The sequence below is a fragment of the Salmo salar genome, chromosome 06 (genome assembly GCF_965601325.2).
Source record: "Salmo salar chromosome 06, fSalSal1, whole genome shotgun sequence".
Classification (NCBI taxonomy): Eukaryota; Metazoa; Chordata; class Actinopteri; order Salmoniformes; family Salmonidae; genus Salmo; species Salmo salar.
This window is the reverse complement of record NC_138296.1, coordinates 65982390-66001665: the sequence shown is the minus strand read 5'-3', so window position 1 is coordinate 66001665 and position 19276 is coordinate 65982390. Positions and strand designations below refer to the sequence as shown.

General features: G+C 42.5%; 2 protein-coding genes across 7 annotated transcripts in view; both read right to left on the bottom strand.

Annotated features, from left to right (window-relative positions):
- Nucleotides 1–260: 260 nt before the first annotated feature.
- On the bottom strand, nucleotides 261–12949 carry LOC106607622 (DNA helicase MCM9). Its single transcript, XM_082976167.1, is given in 16 exon segments — nucleotides 261–368; nucleotides 370–425; nucleotides 681–854; nucleotides 945–982; nucleotides 984–1014; nucleotides 1017–1040; nucleotides 3114–3239; nucleotides 3395–3598; nucleotides 3601–3655; nucleotides 4002–4051; nucleotides 4054–4119; nucleotides 4122–4183; nucleotides 4969–5098; nucleotides 11944–12055; nucleotides 12058–12261; nucleotides 12938–12949. Coding segments are annotated over 16 exon segments (1452 nt in total).
- Nucleotides 12950–16159: 3210 nt separating this feature from the next.
- fam184ab (family with sequence similarity 184 member Ab) overlaps nucleotides 16160–19276 on the bottom strand; it is a 154203-nt gene continuing 151086 nt past the window's right edge. For all 6 annotated transcript variants that reach the window (XM_014205127.3, XM_014205130.3, XM_014205129.3 and 3 more), the window contains one exon: nucleotides 16160–16666. In XM_014205127.3, coding sequence (XP_014060602.1) covers nucleotides 16585–16666 — 82 coding nt within the window. In that variant the 3' untranslated portion in view covers nucleotides 16160–16584. The remainder of the gene's footprint in view (nucleotides 16667–19276) is intronic.

Genomic DNA, 19276 nt, shown 5'->3' with positions numbered 1-19276 from the left:
GGAATAATATTATGCAAATCATCATGTGCTGGCTTCTGGGGAAGAGAGACCAGATGAGGTCTCATGTCTAATTTGCAGCGTAGCTTAACTTAACGATATCATATCCCAGTGATTCCTCGGTAATTGGTGGCACTAAGAGCAGTGCTGTTACACTCCACTTCTAGAGAGATGGTTTTATTTTTATCCTTGTTCTGTACTTCAACTGATCCTATGTCATTAATTGGCCGGAGAGTCCTACCACCTGGTTTTCCAGGTCTGAATCAATCTCTAACATCCAGTACGACCAGGACCAGGTCAAAACGGCTGAGCAGGGGGCTGGCAAGGGCCACGTTGACCGACACAGGCACATTGGGGTCATACTGGCCCTTAAGGGTTGGTGGCTGCCAAGATGGTTGTCCTGGTGTTCAGTTTGCACACCATGCTGGGCGGGACAGAGGGAAATACAGAGGGAAATGAAGGAAATAGAAAGACGCATTATGTGTGTCATTATGTCATTATCTTTTTAATGCCTACTGACATTATCATGTTCGATATGTCTAACTCTCAACCCACAACAGAAGTAAAGACCAATTTTGAGTGCAAGGATTTCTATACGGTACAGCAAGAGGCTTTATAGAACCGCCCTCTGGAATTATATTATGACTATATACATATAAAAACTGTATTTTCTTTACCCTGCACCTTGGCCACACTGATGGTCTGCTTCTCCATGGTTCCGTGGATACTGGTGCGGTCGTGCTCTTTGATGCTGTTGAACTTATCAATACAACAAAGACCCCCGTCAGACAGCACCAGAGCTCCTGCCTCTAGATGCCACTCCCAAGACTCCTTCACGGCTGCCACCGTGACACACACTACATTTTTTACTACTATAAGTGGTTATTTCATGGATTCTTCTAAGCAAAGTGCACTGTATCAGATGCACCAGCAGAGGGCAGACAGACCTGTGGTATTGGAGCAGATCCCAGCAGTGAGGACAGAGAGGAGTGATTTTAGCAGCGTACTTCAGAAACTTCCCACCTGCAGAAGATGAGACTCGCCTAAACAAGGACCTAATTACAGATCTAGAATCAGATTTTAACATGGACACGGTTATTTGCAGAATATAAGATACAGTTGAAGTCTGAAGTTTACATACACTTAGGTTGGAGTCATTAAAACTTGTTTTTCAACCACTCCACAAACTATAGTTTTGGCAAGCTGGTTAGGACTTTCTGCATGACACATCTACTTTGTGCATGACACAAGTAATTGTTCCAACAATTGTTTACAGACAGATCATTTCACTTATAATTCACTGTATCACAATTACAGTGGGTCAGAAGTTTACATACACTAAGTTGACTGTGCCTTTAAACAGCTTGGAAAATTCCAGAAAATTATGTCATTGCTTTAGAAGCTTCTGATAGGCAAAATCACATCATTTGAGTCAATTGGAGGTGTACCTGTCTGTGGATGTATTTCAAGGCCTACCTCAAAACTCAGTGCCTCTTTGCTTGACATCATGGGAAAATCAAAAGAAATCAGCCAAGAAAAAAAAAAAATCGGAGACCTCCAATAGTCTGGTTCATCCTTAGGAGCAATTTCCAAACGCCTGAAGGTACCACGTTCATCTGTACAAACAATAGAACGCAGTATAAATACCATGGGACCACACAGCCGTCATACCGCTCAGGACGGAGACACGTTCTGTCTCCTAGAGATGAATGTACTTTGGTGCGAAAAGTGCAAATCAATCCCAGAACAACAGCAAAGGAACTTGTGAAGATGCTGGAGGAAACAAGTACAAAAGTGTCTATATCCACAGTAAAACGAGTCCTATATCGACATAACCTGAAAGGCCGCTCTGCAAGGAAGAAGCCACTGCTCCAAAACCGCCATAAAAAAGCCAGACTACGGTTTGCAACTGCACATGGGGACAAAGATCGTACTTTTTGGAGAAATGTCCTCTGGTCTGATGAAACAAAAATAGAACTGTTTGGCCATAATGACCATCGTTATGTTAAGAGGAAAAAGGGGGAGGCTTGCAAACCGAAGAACACCATTCCAACCGTGAAGCACGGGGGTGGCAGCATCATGTCATGAGGGTGCATTGCTGCAGGAGGGACTGGTGCACTTCACAAAATAGATGGCATCATAAGGGAGGAAAATTGTGTGGATATATTGAAGCAACATCTCAAGACATCAGTCAGGAAGTTAAAGCTTGGTTGCAAATGGGTCTTCCAAATGGACCATGACCCCAAGCATACTTTCAAAGTTGTGGCAAAATAGCTTAAGGACAACAAAGTCAAGGTATTGGAGTGGCCATCACAAAGCTGTAACGTGGGTCGTATAAAGGGGACCAAGGCGCAGCATGTAGAGTGCTCATAATTTACTTTAATGAAAACTCAAACAAAAACAACAAAATGACAGCCAACAGTTCCGTCAGGTATACTAACAAAACGTAAAACAACTACCCACACCAACACAGGAAAAACAGGCTGCCTAAGTATGGCTTCCAATCAGAGACAACGATAGACTGCTGCCTCTGATTGGAAACCATACCTGGCCAAAACATAGAAAACAAAAACATAGAATGCCCACCCACCTATCACACCCTGACCTAACTAAACAGAGTAAACACAGCTCTCCTAGGTCAGAGCGTGACAAAGGCCCTGACCTCTATCCCATAGAATATTTGTGGGCAGAACTGAAAAAGCTTGTGCGAGCAAGGAAGCCTACAAACCTGACTCAGTTACACCAGCTCTGTCTGGAGGAATGGGCCAAAATTCACCCAACTTATTGTGGGAAGCTTGTGGAAGGCTACCTGAAGCGTTTGACCCAAGTTAAACTATTTATAGGCAATGCTACCAAATACTAATTGAGTGTATGTAAACTTCTGACCCACTGGGAATATGATGAAAGAAATAAAAGCTGAAATAAATCATTCTCTCTACCATTATTCTGACATTTCACATTCTTAAAATAAAGTGGTGATCCTAACTGACCTAAGACAGGGAATATTTACTAGGATTAAATGTCAGGAATTGTGAAAATCTGAGTTTAATGTGTATGTAAACTTCCGACTTCAACTGTGAGAGAAATGGGCCCATGTTTAAAACAAGGATACATACCTCTTACCTTTGTTCCAGAGGGATCTATTCTTTGCACCCCACCGGCTAACACCATAGCAACAGATAACTTAACTACGTACATTCCAAACACCTGTGGGCACAGACTCATGAGAATCTGCTTCCTGCCTTCGGAATGGAAAAAGAACACCAATCAAATTCCATAAACACTTCATGTCCATCTCATCTCATAGTATTTATCATGTAATAATGACTATTAAATAAGTTTAAAAGTAGTATTTAAATCTATATGGCAACAGTTAGTTAGGTTAGTTTCTATGTACCAGCTATAGGGTCATGTTTGCAATTGTCCCAGAGCTAGTCAAACTCCTTCTGCATGTCCTCTAGGACCAGAGCTGCCATGGTCTGCTCATTGTTCACTTCAATAAAGTTGGCTTTCAACACAAGATCCAGTTCACAACGTGCGCCCTCATACAGGGGCTTCCATCGCTGACAAACTACTCCATGCACTGTGACATCGTCTTGCTAACATTTTTAATCACAATAATGACATTTTTGAAAATCAGCCCAACATTCATTGTGATGTCACTAATCCCTTTAAAAACATTCCTATTCGTTAAAAACATTCCTATTCATCTACTATGACTTCATCTTGGGTGAAAGCCAATCATACAGTATTGTGATGTTATCATAAACAAATTACACCACAATGTAACATCCATATATCATACAGTATTATGACATCATTGGTCACACATCACACTGTGGAATTCCAATTCCAAGGGAAAGAGGGGCCGCAGTCTGATCAAATATAGGCTTACAATTTGTGTTTGCAGATGTTATTTAACAGGCTATTCCACCTTCAACCCACAGTAGGGTTATACAATGTGTAAAACAGAGCTATAGCCCCTTGTTCCCCAGTCAGTCAATCACCTGCTCCTGGATCTTAATTTGCGGTTAGTCCCTGCAAGCTGCCGGGTGGAGCTCCCTAACTGGCAGGTGAACTTGGAGTTGCAGAGGTCCTGGTTGGGGCAGTAGGTGGGAGCTCCATCCGGCAGTAGGTGGGAAAGTCAGCCAGCAGGGAGGGCGCATGATGGCACTTAAAGCACATGACGGTACACATTTACATTTAAGTCATTTAGCAGACGCTCTTATCCAGAGCGACTTACAAATTGGTGCATTCACCTTATGACATCCAGTGGAACAACCACTTTACAATAGTGCATCTAAATCTTTTAAGGGGGGGGGGGGGGGGGGGGGTTAGAAGGATTACTTTATCCTATCCTAGGTATTCCTTAAAGAGGTGGGGTTTCAGGTGTCTCCGGAAGGTGGTGATTGACTCCGCTGTCCTGGCGTCGTGAGGGAGCTTGTTCCACCATTGGGGTGCCAGAGCAGCGAACAGTTTTGACTGGGCTGAGCGGGAACTGTGCTTCCTCAGAGGTAGGGGGGCCAGCAGGCCAGAGGTGGATGAACGCAGTGCCCTTGTTTGGGTGTAGGGCCTGATCAGAGCCTGAAGGTATGGAGGTGCCGTTCCCTTCACAGCTCCGTAGGCAATCACCATGGTCTTGTAACGGATGCGAGCTTCAACTGGAAGCCAGTGGAGAGAGCGGAGGAGCGGGGTGACGTGAGAGAACTTGGGAAGGTTGAACACCAGACGGGCTGCGGCGTTCTGGATGAGTTGTAGGGGTTTAATGGCACAGGCAGGGAGCCCAGCCAACAGCGAGTTGCAGTAATCCAGACGGGGGATGACAAGTGCCTGGATTAGGACCTGCGCCGCTTCCTGTGTGAGGCAGGGTCGTACTCTGTGAATGTTGTAGAGCATGAACCTACAGGATCGGGTCACCGCCTTGATGTTAGTGGAGAACGACAGGGTGTTGTCCAGGATCACGCCAAGGTTTAGTCCCTCTTGTACTCCAGGATTTTGGTCACACTGGTGCGGATGACCGTGTCTGTTACGAACAGGAAGTGACCCGCGTTCCGAGACTTGGGGATGTTCTCCCTGGTGAGTTCTGGACACACAGGAAGACCTGAGGCATGAGGACACATTCAGCAGAGAAGCTTAAGGTTATGGACATCAAATAGACCAAGGAGCACTGGACTAGACTTTAAATCAGAATTGATAATACAACTGTACCAACATCCTCGGAACTTAAAAGTTCAGCATTACTTGTCATGCTCAACATACACCACCAGATGGGCATCTCTACCCACCCTTGTATTGAGGAGAGATAGCTTACGTCTTGCATGAGTCAAATAAAACCCACTACATAGAAGGTTGAAAAAATGCTTGGCCTACACATCTGGCACAAGTTGTTGCCTTGCTGTACATCTGATAAGTAGCCTACAGTATTGATTTTCAATGGATAAAAGTACCTAATGGAGAGAGCTATAAGGGTGCGCCCGCATACTAGGTTTGGTTTGCTCCTAGCAGAACTTAGTTTCGGCGAAGTAAATGTCTGTGCCTCGCATACTTCCTTCAAAGAATTCTGCTTAAAAATGTAAAATATTACAGTTTGTCCCTATTGAGACGCCGTAGCAACAACCTAGCCAGTAAGTATACACTTCTAAAAATAGTCTGAATTAATAAAATAAGGCCAGCATCCCGGAGTCGCCTCTTCACTGTTGACGTTGAGACTGGTGTTTTGCGGGTACAATTTATTGAAGCTGCCAGTTGAGGACTTGTGAGGCGTCTGTTTCTCAAACTAGACACTCTAATGTACTTGTCCTCTTGCTCAGTTGTGCACCAGGGCCTCCCACTCCTCTTTCTATTCTGGTTAGAGACAGTTAGCGCTGTTCTGTGAAGGGAGTAGTACACAGCGTTGTACGAGATCTTCAGGTCTTGGCAATTTCTTGCATGGAATAGCCTTCATTTCTCAGAACAAGAATAGACTGATGAATTTCAGAAGAAAGGCCATTTTGAGCCTGTAATCAAACCCACACATGCGTATGCTCCAAATACTCAACTAGTCTAAAGAAGGCCAGTTTTATTGCTTCTTTAATCAGAACAACAGTTTTCTGCTGTGCTAACATAATTGCAAAAGGGTTTTCTAATGATCAATTAGCCTTTTAAAATGATAAACTTGGATTAGCTAACACAACATGCCATTGGAACACCGGAGGGATTGTTGCTGATAATGGGCCTCTGTACGCCTATGTAGATATTCCATTAAATATCAGCCATTTCCAGCTACAATAGTCATTTACAACATTACCTACACTGTATTTCGGATCAATTTGATGTTATTTTAATGGACAAAAAATTTGCTTTTCTTTCAAAAACAAGGACATTTCTAAGTGACCCCAAACTTTTGAACGGTAGTGTACATATGACCTCAATTACCTTGATTAACCTGTACCCCCGCACGTTGACTCGGTACCGGTGCCCCCTGTATATAGCCTCCTTACTGTTATTTTATTGTGTTATTATTATTATTTTTTTTACTTTTTATGTATTTTTTGTGAAAATATTTTCTTATTTACTTAAAAACAAAAACTGCATTGTTGGGCTTGTAAGCAATGTTCTCACTAAGCTGTGCACTTGCGGGGGCACACAGCTCCAGTGGTGTAAAGTACTTAAGTAAAAATACTTTAAAGTACTACTTAAGTCGTTTTTTGGATATCTGTACTTTACTTTATTATTTATATTTTTGGCAACTTTTACTTCACTACATTCCTAATGAAAATGATGTACTTTTTACTCCATACATTTTCCCTGACACCCAAAAGTACTCGTTACATTTTGACAGGAAAATGGTCCAATTCACACACTAATCAAGAGAACATCCCTTGTCATCCCTACTGCCTCTGATCTGGTGGACTCATTAAACACAAATGCTTTGTTTGTAAATTATGTCAGTGTTGGAGTGGTTCCCTGGCTATCCGTCAATTTAAAAAAACAAGAAAATGGTTCTGTCTGGTTTGCTTTATATAAGGAATATGAATTTCTTATACTTTTGATACTTAAGTACATTTTAGCAATTCCATTTACTTTTGATACTTAAGTATATTCAAAACCAAATACTTTTAGACTTTTACTAAAGTAGGATTTTACTGGGTGATTTCTCTTTTACTTGAGTCATGTTCTATTAAGGTATCTTTACTATTACTCAAGTATGACAATTTAGTACTTTTTCCACCGCTCCCCGGGACTGCCACGCAGAACAAATATCAGCCCACACAGAGAAGCACGAGATTAAACTTTCTACAGTTCCCATGTTAGTTAACACTATCAACATTTCCCTTTACTGTGGGAATTGTGATCGAATCAACACAATATTAGCCACTTTCTATGCAACATACTGAAACCAAAACGAGCTATGCAAGATTTAATATGCAAAACTAACTATGCAAGAGATTTTGTTGTAGGCAGGACGCATCGGAGTAGGATTCTATTGCATTGACAGGCACGACTCAGGCCCGTACTCTACACAGACCGGTACGCCATAAACAATCAGAGCTGCAGTAGCCTAAATGCAAATAGACCATTGCCATGTATGGATCTATGCCATTCACTTTGAACTGGACTGTTTTTACAGCATGAGCGGTTGTGATTAGATGCGTTTGTTTTGAGATCAAAGCGAGAGCTACATGTAGCAACGTGTGCACATTTGTTCATATCCTTTGCTAGTTTGTGAGTTATTAGCCAGTTATAGATCATTTGTAGTCAGCAATGAGGGCGGGACTGCTTCCTACAAGAGCACAAAATGTGTGCATTTCTTGACATCTTTGAAAAGTGAGTCAGGTAAAATATATATTTTTTGTCTTAAAGAGGCAGTGTTGTATTTTGAGATAGTCTTGAATAAGCTAAGTAGCCAATAGGCAGAGGATAGTATAACTTGTCTGATTCTGTGTAATAATGGTATGTGAATAATGATGCATTTTATTTTGTAAAGTTGTTTTTTTTGCATTAAACAACAAGATTTTCAGTCACAAGTGGATAAACAGGTTCATGTCAAGCCCTGCATATTTTTTTCAAAAGGCTCATGGAATGTAGACCTACATTGAACACCACACATTGGCTGCTACTGTAGGCTGAATGATAGAACAGCTATTTCCATGTTAAAATGTTATGGGATGCATTTTCTCAATTGTTTTTGATGATATGCCACTCTGGTAGGCCTACATTATGATCAATTAGCCACAGTAGCCTACTTGGCCACTGTTATAACTAACTTAAATCGGGTACAGCCTCAGTGTTCACAGTAAACGCGCACTGGAAGTTGCACAGAACTTTCACAATGTTCAAGTTTGCTGGATCCAACGCAATATTCCAGCCCACCAAATGCTATCATGGACTCATAGAACATATCATCTCTCTCCATATGGCATGTCAAATGGCATTCATATTTTACATCCACATCTTCAGTGCTTTTATGTGAAGCACTTTCCATTTTCTCAATGAGATTAGACAACTCAGATTTAAGATGCAGACCACATACAGCGGTCCTCTCCACAGAGAGACATACTTTGTATTTCGAGCGAGCAACATGTTGAAAACATCGAGTCATCAAAAGAGCCCAGCATACCCTGAGGAGAAAGATATTGGTCTGACCTTAAACATTGCCGTGTAGCGGTAACATTCCCCACCAGAACACACACGGCTACATCACCAAGAGCCCTTTGAAGCGCATCCTCTGGCTAATTATAACACTGCTGTCTGTACTAGTGAGACCCCAGACTGCAGTGCACAATGGCTAAAGTAATTAGGTGTGGAGGTTGACCTAGGACGGCTGACACAGGAAAATGTATAAACCGATACTTTTTTTGGTTCTAAGCGTTCAGAACTTTATTTTGCTGGTTGGAATAGTGGAACGGAACAAAAAATAGTGAATCATCATGAATGAAGTCGACAATCTGCTGTCAAATCCTTTTCAATCCTTGTCATATGAAGATAAATTATAAATAAAACGTATCGATGTTTATCGGCCATTGGACATAAACATTACACAACAAGGTGGAAATCGCAAATTCAACAATGAGGGGTTTGAAAGGAAACAGTGGCTAACTGCAAGCGTTGCAAAGCAATCACTAGCCTGCTACTCAGTGGAGTGGGTGTGTGGTCCAAGTCTGGGTTTAAGGGTCTCTTTTCCAAGCTTAAAAGGATAAACATTCAACATGTCAATCCAACATGTCAATCCAGCATGACTTCTTCCGTGTTCGAAACAACTGGAAACTCGGAACTGGGAAATCTCAGACTTCAGTGAGTTCAAGACAACTGGAAACTCTGAAAGAAACAAGTAATATGTTTTGAACGGTCATGCAACTCAGAAATCCAAGTCGGGAACTTGGGCCTCTCATCACTGACGTCATAATTCAACCTTGTTTTTTTCCCCCCCAGAGTTCCTAGTTGTCTTGAAAGCGCCATAAATCCAGAGAATGCCAGACTGTGATGACAAAGTTTGAAGACAAGATTTGCCACGAATGACCTCTGCACTACCTTCCTGTTCACGTGAACACAGCACAACAAGGTGAGTCCAAAAATGTCTTGTATGCTGCTGCATAAATGATGCAATGTGCCAGGGAGTGCTGTGCATTCGGAAAGTATTCAGACCTCTTGACTTTTTCCACATTTAGGTTACAGGTTACAATAAGGTTACAGCCTTATTCTAAAATGAATGACATACATTTTTTCCCTCATCAATCTACACACAATACCCCATAACGAAAAAGCAAAAACAGGTTTTTTACATTTTTGCAAATTTATAAAGAAAAAAACTGAAATAGCACATTTACATAGGTATTCAGACCCTTTACTCAGTACTTTGTTGAAGCACCTTTGGTAGCGATTAAAGCTTTGAGTCTTCTTGGATATGACACTACAAGCTTGACACACCTGTATTTGGGGAGTGTCTCCCATCCTCTAAAGCTCTGTCAAGTTGGAAGGGGAGCGTCGCTAGACAGCTACTTCAGGTCCGTCCAGAAATGTTCGATCGGGTTCAAGTCCGGGCTCTGGCTGGGCCACTCAAGGACATTCAGAGACTGTCCTGAAGCCACTCCTGCGTTGTCTTGGTTGTGTGTTTAGGGTCGTTGTCCTGTTGGAAGGTGAATCTTCGCCCCAGTCTGAGGTCCTGAGTGCTCTGGAGCAGGTTTTCATCAAGGATCTCTCTGTTCTTTCTGCTCTGTTCATCTTTCCCTCGATCCTGACTAGTCTCCCAGTCCCTGACGCTGAAAAACATCCCCACAGCATACTACCACCACCATGGATGATGCCAGGTTTCCTCCAGATGGGACGCTTGGCATTCAGGCCAAAGAATCTTGTTTCTCATGGTCTGAGAGTCTTTAGGTGTCTTTTGGCAAACTCCAAGTGGGCTGTCATGTGCCTTTTACTGAGGAGTGGCTTCCGTCTGGCCACTCTACCATAAACGCCTCATTGGTGGAGTACTACATCTACCATAAAGGCCTGATTGGTGGATGCTTGTCCTTCTGGAAGGTTCTCCCATCTCCATAAAGGAACTCTGGAGCTCTGTCAAAGTGACCATCGGGTTCTTGGTTCTTACCGATTGCTCAGTTTGGCCGGGCGGCCAGCTCTAGGAAGAGTCTTGGTTGTTCCAAACTTCTTCCATTTAAGAATGATGGAGGCCACTGCGTTCTTGGGGACCTTCAATGTTGCAGATCTGTGCTTCGACACAATCCTGTTTTTCTGAGCTCTACGGACAATTCCTTCGACCTCATGGGTGGGTTTTTCCTCTGACATGCACAGTCAACTTTGGGACCTTATATAGACAGGTGTGTGCCTTTCCAAATCATGTCTAATCAATTGAATTTACAACAGGTGGACTCCAATCAAGTTGTAGAAACATCTCAAGGATGATCAATGGAAACAGGATGCACCTGAGCTCAATTTAGAGTCTCATAGCAAAGAGTCTGAAAACATATGTAAATAAGGTATCTGTTTTTTTATTTTTATACATTTGCAAAACAATATAAAAACCTGTTTTCGCTTTGTCATTATGGGATATAGTGTGTAGATTGATGAATATTTTATTTGTATTTAATCCATTTTAGAATAAGGCTGTAACGTAACAAAATGTAAAAAAAAGGGGTCTGCGTACTTTCCGAATGAACTGTACATATAACTAGGAATAAAGGGACTAGGCAACAGGATAGATAATAAAGAGTTGCAGCAGCTTAAGTAATGAGTCAAAAAAGTTAATGCAAAAAGGGTGCAACGTAAGAAAATGTGGAAAAAGTCAAAGGGTCTGAATACTTTCCGAATGCACTATGTAGCTAAGAAAGCAATACTAAGTGTATGTTGTGTAGTAAGCTGTTAGTAGCTCATGTGCTTCACCCTAATAATTTGCTCCCTTTTCCCCTAATAACTTAGCCTACTGTTCTGACTTGGTGGTGCACATTTAGCCTATAGCCTGTTTTAGAGAAGTGCCATCATCGGATATTGTAAGTGATTTCATTGTCTGCTTATTCACCCCCTTTATTTATCCTACGGTTCTGACTTGGTGTACAGGGATAATACTGTAAGAACGGCCCATGTTCAGAATTCTGTCGCTGTACATTTCAAAAGTGCTCAACACATAGTTAAATTGACTACGTCCGTTCTCGCTCGCTCATTAATGTCTTAATCGAAATTACGGATTGCCTCTTATCCACTCGTTGTCCCCTTATGCCATAGTTTGTACATCTCAATTGTCAGTACAAACCACATTTGTTTTTAAGCAAGTCAGCCATATCTGCTATGTTTTTTTAAAGGTAGTAAATGAGGCTGAATGAACTGTTTCGCTGCCAAACATGGCTCCACTGGTTTGGATTTTGCACTGACCAATATGGCTGCCATTTTCACCCCATTCTGGAACTTTGAGGGTCTATAATACAGTCCCTCTAGTAATATAATAGGATCTCTATGGTAAGGGCCTCTTACCTGTGATTCGGGCATGCAGGTGGTGTTTGATCTCGTGCCAGCCTTGCTGTGTTGAGTTTACTGACACCGTCTTGGCGGCTCTGTGAAGGGCATTGTCGAAGATGTTGATGACCCCTCGCTGGGGTAGGCGTTATAGTAGTCTCCCACCTCCATGTTGGCTTCGAATAGCTTCATGGTGTTGCTGACCACCGAGTAGTGGGCATTTTCATCAAGCGCCAGAAGGATCTGCAGGATGTCAGTCGTGTGGTGCTCTGTTACATACGCCTCAACCACCTGCCCTATCAGAGCGACCAGCTCAGGTTGATCAACATCATGGATCTGCAGGGGTGAAATATGCTTTAAATTTAACAAGCTGTGTAATGTATGCAATGATCGATGCAGCCAGATGACGTCTCATATAGACCCAAAGGGCTCATCTGTAGTGTCTGGCTAGTAAACTGATGGTGAAATTGGTAGTAGAGGCAAATGTGGACAGCAATCTAGTTTAATTTTTGATATCAGATTGGTGATAGTAAGTCCGGCTAACATGAATGCGTCAGTTCTGTACGCTATGAGACGCACTCGCGTCCGACAAATGCGCGTGGACCAGAGTTTGTGTGTTCTATTCTGGAGAAACAACTGGTGTATACATAGACGTGTGTGTCAACACTAACAACTTTGGTGAGTTACAAAAGTATATTGAAGTCAGTCACTAAGTCGGAAAATAATTCCTCTAGAGGGATGAATGTAATGGCCGAAGATCCCAAAACACCGAAGAGAGACGGTTCGCTAAGTGCGTCGTTAGACCATGTGTCGATACTGATAGGATCGAAAGAAAAGCAGCGCTGCTCTCGTCTCAGCTTCCTCCATTTAAATCTTACATGAACATAAAAATGATTCCACTATACTGACGACGGATCAGCTTCTAGCGATATTACCACCACTGGAAATATTCAGGCTTTTTATTTTGCTTACTAAATAATAATGCCCTAAATCAGATTAGTCACATCATTGCCCAGTAACACATCATGAAATATACTGAGACAAATAATTACAGACAGCAGCCTAATGAAATCTCCAATTTGGACTCTAGACCAAAGGCCAAATTTCCACCGGTCTAATGTCCATTGCTCATGTTTCTTGCCCCAAGCAAGTCTCTTCTTCTTATTTCTTTCCTTTAGTAGTGGTTTCTTTGCAGCAATTCGACCATGAAGGCCTGATTCACACAGTCTCCTCTGAACAGTTGATGTTGAGATGTGTCTGTTACTTGAACTGAGTGAAGCATTTATTTGGGCTGCAATTTCTGAGGATGGTAACTCTAATGAACTTATCCTCTGCAGTAGAGGTAACTCTGGGACTTCCATTCCTGTGGCGGTCCTCATGAGAGCCAGTTTCATCATAGCGCTTGATGGTTTTTGCGACTGCACTTGAAGAAACTGTCAAAGTTCTTGAAATGTTCCATATTGACTGACCTTCATGTCTTAAAGTAATGATGGACAGTCCTTTCTCTTTGCTTATTTGCACTGTTCTTGCCATAATACAGACGGTCTTTTACCAAATAGGGCTATCTACCTTGTCACAACACAACTGATTGGCTCAAATGCATTAAGGAGGAAAGAAATTCCACAAATTAACTTTTAAGAAGGAACACCTGTTAATTGAAATGTATTTTATTTAACTAGGCAAGTCAGTTAAGAAAAAATTCTTATTTACAATGACTGTCACGCCCTGACCTGAGAGAGACGGTTTATTTCTCTATTTTGTTAGGTCAGGGTGTGGGGTGGGCATTCTATGGTTTATATTTCTATGTTGTCATTTTCTTTGATTGGCCGAGTATGGTTCCTAATCAGAGGCAGCTGTCTATCGTTGTCTCTGATTGGGAATCATACTTAGGCAGCCCTTTTTTCCCACTTTCAGTTGTGGGATCTTGTTTTTGTACAGCTCAGTTAGCCTGCAGAATGTGACGTTCGTTTTCCGTTGTTTTGTTTTAGTGTTCTGAGTTAAATACAGAAATATCATGAGCACTTACCACGCTGCACTTTGGTCTACTCCTTTCGACGACGACCGTCACAATGACAGCCTAGGAACAGTGGGTTAACTGCCTCGTTGAGAACGACAGATTTTTACCTTGTCAGCTCGGGGATTCAGTCCCAACGCTCTAACCACTAGGCTACCTGCCACCCCAATTTATATATATACTACCGGTCAAAAGTTTTAGAATACTGTCACGGATTCTCCCGGTACTGCTGCCCTTCCGTACACTACCGGTCAGTTTTACCGTCCAAAGTTTTACAATATACACTGCTCAAAAAAATAAAGGGAACACTTAAACAACACATCCTAGATCTGAATGAAAGAAATAATGTTATTAAATACTTTTTTCTTTACATAGTTGAATGTGCTGACAACAAAATCACACAAAAATAATCAATGGAAATCCAATTTATCAACCCATGGAGGTCTGGATTTGGAGTCACACTCAAAATTAAAGTGGAAAACCACACTACAGGCTGATCCAACTTTGATGTAATGTCCTTAAAACAAGTCAAAATGAGGCTCAGTAGTGTGTGTGGCCTCCACGTGCCTGTATGACCTCCCTACAACGCCTGGGCATGCTCCTGATGAGGTGGCGGATGGTCTCCTGAGGGATCTCCTCCCAGACCTGGACTAAAGCATCCGCCAACTCCTGGACAGTCTGTGGTGCAACATGGCGTTGGTGGATGGAGCGAGACATGATGTCCCAGATGTGCTCAATTGGATTCAGGTCTGGTGAACGGGCGGGCCAGTCCATAGCATCAATGCCTTCCTCTTGCAGGAACTGCTGACACACTCCAGCCACATGAGGTCTAGCATTGTCTTGCATTAGGAGGAACCCAGGGCCAACCGCACCAGCATATGGTCTCACAAGGGGTCTGAGGATCTCATCTCGGTACCTAATGGCAGTCAGGCTACCTCTGGCGAGCACATGGAGGGCTGTGCGGCCCGCAAAGAAATGCCACCCCACACCATGACTGACCCACCGCCAAACCGGTCATGCTGGAGGATGTTGCAGGCAGCAGAACGTTCTCCACGGCGTCTCCAGACTCTGTCACGTCTGTCACATGTGCTCAGTGTGAACCTGCTTTCATCTGTGAAGAGCACAGGGCGCCAGTGGCGAATTTGCCAATCTTGGTGTTCTCTGGCAAATGCCAAACGTCCTGCACGGTGTTGGGCTGTAAGCACAACCCCCACCTGTGGACGTCGGGCCCTCATACCACCCTGGGTTGTAGACTCCGTCTCATGCTACCACTAGAGTGAAAGCACCGCCAGCATTCAAAAGTGACCAAAACATCAGCCAGGAAGCATAGGAACTGAGAAGTGGTCTGTGGTTACCACTTGCAGAACCACTCCTTTATTGGGGGTGTCTTGCTAATTGCCTATCATTTCCACCTGTTGTCTATTCCATTTGCACAACAGCATGTGAAATTTATTGTCAATCAGTGTTGCTTCCTAAGTGGACAGTTTGATTTCACAGAAGTGTGATTGACTTGGAGTTACATTGTGTTGTTTAAGTGTTCCCTTTATTTTTTTGAGCAGTATATATTTAAGCTAACCCGAACTGTTTTCCTAACCTTAACCTAATTCTCCAAACAAGCTGCATTAATTATCCTAACCTGCTGCGTACGGTCTTTTAACCTGCTATGAAAAGTCAAATCTAACATTAACTTGACAAAAGCTGGATCCCTTCTAGCCATGACCTTTAAGAACTTTGGAACTCCCCCCTGGATTCACACATTCAGTACTCCCACAGGGGTGTTCAAAACTATAACACGAAAGAAGCATCATGGAACGGTCTTAAAATGCTGCATTTAAATCCACAATAATTCAAAAGAAAACATGTGCTTTTTTTATGTGGGTCAAAATAATCTGAAATTGCTTTTATGGAAGGAACCCCTTATATTTTCTGATTTGTTAGCGTCTATGTCTATCCAAAATAAATGTGCAGCCGCAAGGCTATCACATGCCACAACAGGACCAGAGAAATTCACCTTAACCAGACCTGAACACAGACACAGTAATACCTGTACATACTTTGACCTAAAACAGTGTAAAACACAATTTCAAAACATAATGGAGTTCATTCAAACACCCTATAATTAAATATTTTCTGCAGAAGTTGGGATTCTATGGCACAGTACTTTATGGTACAAATCCTCCATAAATTGAAAGGCCCCCCCCAAAAAAGACAGCACACATATCATGATTAAATGTCACAAGAATTATTTATTAGTTAAGCATACATAGTATAATATAAATATAAAATATGCAATTTATTTTTAAAATTGGTGAGACATCATTATATCTGTGTTGAGACAACCATACAAACAGTTTCGTTCTACCAAAATGTCTTATGCGGCTGTAACAAACTATCATTATGGTGCCATTCTAAAATAAGGTACAGAGAGAGGACAATTTACTGTAGCAGCATATGCATCACTCTTTAGAAACTGCAGAAAAGAAAACGTCAAACATACTCATCGGCACTGTACAAACAAGGAACCCGTTCACGGTGAAGTAATCAACAGAATGAAATATCATTAAATAATGTCGATTTTTTTTTTTTTGTTTGTTGTTGTTGTATTTTTCGTTTCCTAGGGTTGACATGCTCTCGAGTTGCAAAAGTCAGAAGGTGAAGTACTGGGCGAGCCACTCCTGGCGCTGGGGGTCGGGGGATCCTACGGGTGACTCTTCCGTCTCAGGAGGGCTACACAGGGGGGGACACACCACAACAGCAGCACAGTTACACAATACGGGACATTATTGACTAAGGAATCCTTATTACACCTTGGAGTTGAGAGTCATTTTATCTGATTTAAGTCTCTGGGTTTCATGCCTATGTGATGTGTTTGTGAATGTTCCTTAGTGTCGTCCGTATAGTCATTCATCCAGTTCAGAGGATAATGGGATGTTGTTGCGGCAGTATAGATTTGATGATCTGCTCTTAAGTGTGAATGTTTCCTAGAAAACAATAACATTTCCGTTGCGCTAATCAGCCTTTAACCGTGTTAAGTGTGCTCCTTTCTGAGAGCCTGCGGCTCTACTAACACTAACTTTACTGTTTTACATGATCATCCAGCCATGAGGTTGTGTGAGATTAAATTACAAACCATGCGGTTGTTAATCTGACTCAGGTCCTTGGGGGAGGACGCTGTCTTGGTTATACAAATATGTGAATGCATCTATTAAAAATTCTATATACTACTTTCATACTACTTCTCTGTAGTTTCTGAAAAGCCAACGCAATTGTAACCCCAAGGGAAAAAAATCGGAGAGGGAAAATGTATTGAAAGACCATAACCTTGCCTATTGTTGTTTGTTCTAAGTCTACCTAAGATATAGCATATTCAACCTAATGCATTTCACTGGGTTGCTGGCTTGACCATAGCCTTGGCATTGACAAATTCACAATAAACGCCAACAAACATCACTGTACTCGAACATTGCAGCTTTATTCCACATAAAATAACCTTTGCTCTTTGCCTATAGAGCTAGATATATCTCTGTCTGCCTGCCTGTCTGCCTGTCTGTCTGTCTGTCTGTCTGCCTGCCTGCCTGTCTGCCTGTCTGTCTGTCTGTCTGCCTGTCTGTCTGTCTGCCTGTCTGTCTGCCTGTCTGTCTAGGGCCCTCCCTCAGCCTCAGTTGTTCAGGGGTCGTAGCCCGTTGATGGGCACCAGATGCCTCCTATCTATGAAGGGCTTGACATCCGACTGTCTGGAGAGACAAAAAGGAGGAGAGGATGAGTGGGAGGAGAAGTCTCATCCAAATGTCAGTACAGAACAAACCGTAATAACGTGAAGCGCTCTCCTCTCCACAACTAGAATGTACAACGAGTTCAAGATGAAAATATCTCAGTGATTAATGACTCAACTTTATATTGCAGTTGATATTTGACAAACACAAAGGCAAGGAAATTGCAGTCTGGGAATCTGATAAAGAACTGTGTAACTTCAGATATTTTAAGTTTTAATTTCCGACTATGGTTATTTCCACAGTTGTTATGTGAAATAACATCCTCTGAACTTAAAGGTTTTATTATTATTTTCATGACTAGATACAAATGAATAAACACAGTCTGCCCTCATTCTGCACTGCACCAGCTGTATTGCCCTAACTGAGCTGAACATGTCTGAAGTTTTTAAATTAAAGACAGGTGGCTTCTTCATCCTGTGTGGAGCTTGAACTGATTGTCTCTGAGAACTATGCTAAAATATCTCCTCTGTGATCATTTTCTCCTCAGTCTCAGTAGCCTCCATTGCAGAAAACCCAATTGAATGCTCAATTGAATGTTCATCACCAATTTCAGATCCAGAGAACACCTGGGCTGAGACGGACAGGGCTGACTTCAACAACATCAAAAGCTAGAAGCAGAGAAATGGCATAAGCACGCATGCTAGTGTTTTTCATCTGGAAAACTCAAGTATGTATGTACATGTATTGTGCTACACATTTGCTGGTGAGCTGAATTAAGAAGTTCTATTGATCCAGGTATCTTTTCCGAGAACTGAAGCATGTGTATTCTGGCATAGACCTCGTGAATCGAAATAGGGCAGCACTTCAGGAGCACTGCACGCAACGAGATAGAAGCAGCCTTTGAATCATCTGAAAGCAAATATGTAATACATGGCACCGTTGTGTCATCATTTGCCCCCTGCAGTTTGGTTAATACGTGTGGTATGTGCTTCAGCAGGTATGTGGCATGTGGGGGTGCATCTGTTGCTAAGTGTAAACAGGGTCACCTTGCCAGGGGCTGAGACAGACAGGCCGTGTGTGCGATGCGGTGATGGGAGAGTCCCATGACAATGGAAGGCAGCCCCGCACAAATCCGCCACGCCGACTCATCGGCAACTTCATTACATAGCAGCATGCAGCAAAGGCAACAGAAACGGCCAAAGCTCAGAGGCACAGTGCACACGGGTACAGATAGATGACAAGTGCAGCAATAGTCAGAAACCTAAGCGCCGGACGAGTGCAGGCATCATAAGCTAGTACAACGCGTGCACAAGAGAGTACCACATTAACACGTGCGCTTCATTCACATGAACAGAATTCTAGCTGGAAGCACAACAACGAGCAAAGCAATGCCAAGGCACGAGAGAGAGAGGCATTCATTGATGAGCGGGAGAGTGTTGCTGTTATTGGAGGCTTCCAGCCGTTAGACCTTCACACATCCCCGCACACAGAACTGTACATGGCAAGAAAATATCACCAGCAATATTTTCCTCATGTAAAATAGAAAACAGTTTCACGTCAAGGTGGACAACAAAGTGCAGCAAGCCTGGAGGCCGATGAGGATGAGGGGGTTTAACAGAACAAT